The 2,988-nt window shown below is 40.0% G+C and overlaps 1 protein-coding gene across 1 annotated transcript; it reads left to right on the top strand.

Moving 5' to 3' along the window:
- Positions 1-1,689: 1,689 nt before the first annotated feature.
- Positions 1,690-2,610, top strand: LOC109121954 (uncharacterized). Its single transcript, XM_019217836.1, has 2 exons — positions 1,690-2,107; positions 2,264-2,610. Exons 1-2 carry the CDS (start codon positions 1,690-1,692, stop codon positions 2,608-2,610), a joined length of 765 nt encoding a protein of 254 aa, XP_019073381.1.
- The last annotated feature ends 378 nt before the right edge of the window (positions 2,611-2,988 follow it).

The raw sequence follows: 2,988 nt of genomic DNA, 5'->3' as shown, positions 1-2,988 counted from the left end.
GAATCAATTCATGCAAAATCAATTAGGGCTTTGGTGGGAGCCCGACATCCATGATATTTTCTTCAATATTTTTTGTTTGATATTTAATTAATTGTGCTTCCTCTTTGTGATATATATGAGATTATTTTGAATCTGTTATTTGGCTAACTTCGTTTCCCATAGAGGAGTATTGGCTTGCTATCCAGGTACGCTCCTCCTCACCTATTTTCGAGAATTCTATAGACACGTATGCTATTGGTGATTATATCCATACATGATATGATTCTTGGGTGTCCAAATACATGCTTGATTTGCTTAGATAAAACAAATGTTGTATCACATTTTCAAACTAACCTTCGATGTCTTTTGATAGCGCTTAAGAAGCGGTTCAGACACACACCCTAACTCTCTCTTATGATCAGACTTTCTTGGTTGACATGCTATTTTTTGAAGTCACCTAGCCTATTTAGGTATCCATGATCAACCATTTAATTGCCACATTTAGTCAGTAGAGACCTTTATGGGGCTTAGAGGGGTGCTACCTCCTAGAGGTACCTTTCCAATAGGTAACCTGATCCTCGAACCTAAACTCAGGTTTTTCAAAGACGTACTTTTTCCAAAACTATGGAGTCATTTTTTTTAGGGTTTTATTTCTTGTTTTATTTTCCCTTTTAAATAAAATAAAATAAGTGGCGACTCCGACTTTTCCAAAAATTATTTTTTCACAAATAAAAGTGAGTCTCGCCGATCGAGTGGGGATGCACGTGAAAAATGCGGATCCACAGGTATTTCTTCAAAAAGGGAACTGAACGAACCCTTGAAGCCTACACATATGCAGACTGTGTAGACTTGGTGGTAAACAAGAGGTCAACATCGGGATATTGCACTTTCGTTGGTGGAAACCTGGTCACTTGGAGGAGCAAGAAGTAAACTATGGTTACAAGGTCTACTGTTGAGTCTGAATTTAGAGCAATGGTACATGGTGTATGTGAGTTGTTATGATTGAAGATTATTCTTGATGATTTGAAGATTAGATGGGATGAACCAATGAGGCTTTACTATGACAACAAGTCAGCTATTAGCATCGCCTATAATCCAGTGCAATATGATCGGACGAAACATATTGAGGTTGACAAATACTTTGTCAAAGAAAAACTAGATAGTGGCTTGATCTGCACACTTTACGTGCCTATAGGGGGTCAACTAGCAGATATTTTAATGAAAGGGCTAGCAAGTACCATATTCCAAGCAATCATGAGCAAGATGGGAATGGAAAATATCTAGTCACCAGCCTGAGGGGGAGTTGTGGAATTCCGGGTTTATGGATGATTGTAGGATGAAATTAGAAGATATTATAGGCTGTAATTAGAGATTTGCTAGCTGTAAATAGCTGTAGATTATTTTCTATAGATAGAAGATAATTTCCTCTCTTGTGGGATCTGACAGAGTTTTTTAAGGAATTATTAGGTTGTTGGTAATCTCCTATTTCCCTATAAATGTATATTTCTACAGAGTAAATAATATGAAAGAAAATTCTCACAATTTTCTTCATGGTATCAGAGCAATTCCGCCTGGACCTATCACTTCTTTCTCGGTTTTAATCCAGAACCAATTTTCTGGGTGCAAACCAATCTTCTTCTTCGTCCCAACTCGTTGCTTCTTTAAGTTTTTGTTTTTGAGTCTAGTCTCTCATAGGTATCACTTTTCCCTATGGCCTCGGAAACCAGCAGCAGCGTTACGGGAACCATGTTTGGCCAGGAACTTGTGAGCAATGGTGGTGCAGAAGGTTCATCATTCCTCATCACTCGGCACAAGTTAACTGGCCACAATTACCATCAATGGGCGAAGGCAGTTCTGATGTTTATCACAGGCAGAGGTAAGGATGAATACCTTTTCAGCACTACTGAACCGCCTAAGAAGGATGATAAAAGATTCAAGGTTTGGAACACCGAAAACAATCTAGTTATGTCTTGGCTGATCAATGCAATGGACACAGAAATAGGTCAAAATTTTATGTTTTATGATGCTGCACATGAAATCTGGATGGCAGCAAAGGAAACATACTCTGACAGTGACAATATTGCTGATCTATTTGACATCAAGGGAGCCCTACATGATCTAAGGCAAGGTGAGATGACTGTGACTCACTACTATAACACTCTTAGTCGTTTTTAGCAACAATTGGATGTGTTTGAGACCATGGATTGGGAGTGCCCAGGAGATGCTAGTTGATACAAAAGGATTATTGAAAAAGAAAGGGTCTTTAAGTTCCTATTGGGATTAGACAAATCCCTAGATGAAGTAAGAGGGAGAATCCTTGGAACCAAGCCTCTCCCTACTATTCAAGAAGCTTTCTCAGAGGTTAGAAGAGAAGAAAGCAGGAAGAAGCTGATGATGGGAACAACGCCATTCTCAAATGTTCAGGAAGGATCAACACTCATCTCCCAAGGCTCCACAAACATTCAAGAAGGAACTGCCCTTGTTTCCCAAGGATCTACCTATGATGCAAGGCAGAAGAAAGGAAGACCATGGTGTGATCATTGCCGCAGACCAGGTCACACCAAAGAAACATGTTGGAAAATACACGGGAAGCCCGCTAACTGGAAGTCAAACAAGGAGAAGGAGGCATGAGCATTTGTGGCAGACCCTGAAGGGAAAGAAAGAAGTACCAATGATTCTGCTCTCTTTAACAAAGAACAAGTAGAGTGGCTGCAAAAGATGTTTAGCCAAGGATCATCCACTAACCCCGTTATCTCAATCGGATCCGCTCCTCAGAGAGGTAACTTCCTAACTGCTTTACACACAAAAACTGAAGATTCATCAGGTTGGATCATCGATTAGGGTGCCTTCGACCACATGACAGGTGATATATCAGTACTCCATGATTGTAGCCCTTGCCATGAGAATTACAAAGATTTGGCTTCGGGGATGATGATTGGCAATGCTAAGGAAAGCAAAGGACTCTACTGGTTAGGGCAGCTAGAAAACAAGACTCTCAAGCACATCATA

Source organism: Vitis vinifera, chromosome 16, assembly GCF_030704535.1.
Source record: "Vitis vinifera cultivar Pinot Noir 40024 chromosome 16, ASM3070453v1".
Classification (NCBI taxonomy): domain Eukaryota; kingdom Viridiplantae; phylum Streptophyta; class Magnoliopsida; order Vitales; family Vitaceae; genus Vitis; species Vitis vinifera.
The sequence above is the reverse complement of the archived record's forward strand: the minus strand, read 5'-3'. Positions and strand labels throughout refer to the sequence as shown.

What these genes read in the sequence shown, in the direction of transcription:
- LOC109121954 (XM_019217836.1), top strand. Translation starts at nt 1,690, where the DNA reads ATGGCCTCGGAAACCAGCAGCAGCGTTACGGGAACCATGTTTGGCCAG. An exon ending in CCTACATGATCTAAGGCAAG is followed by an intron (nt 2,108 to 2,263) that starts GTGAGATGACTG and finishes TATTGGGATTAG; the next exon opens with ACAAATCCCTAGATGAAGTA.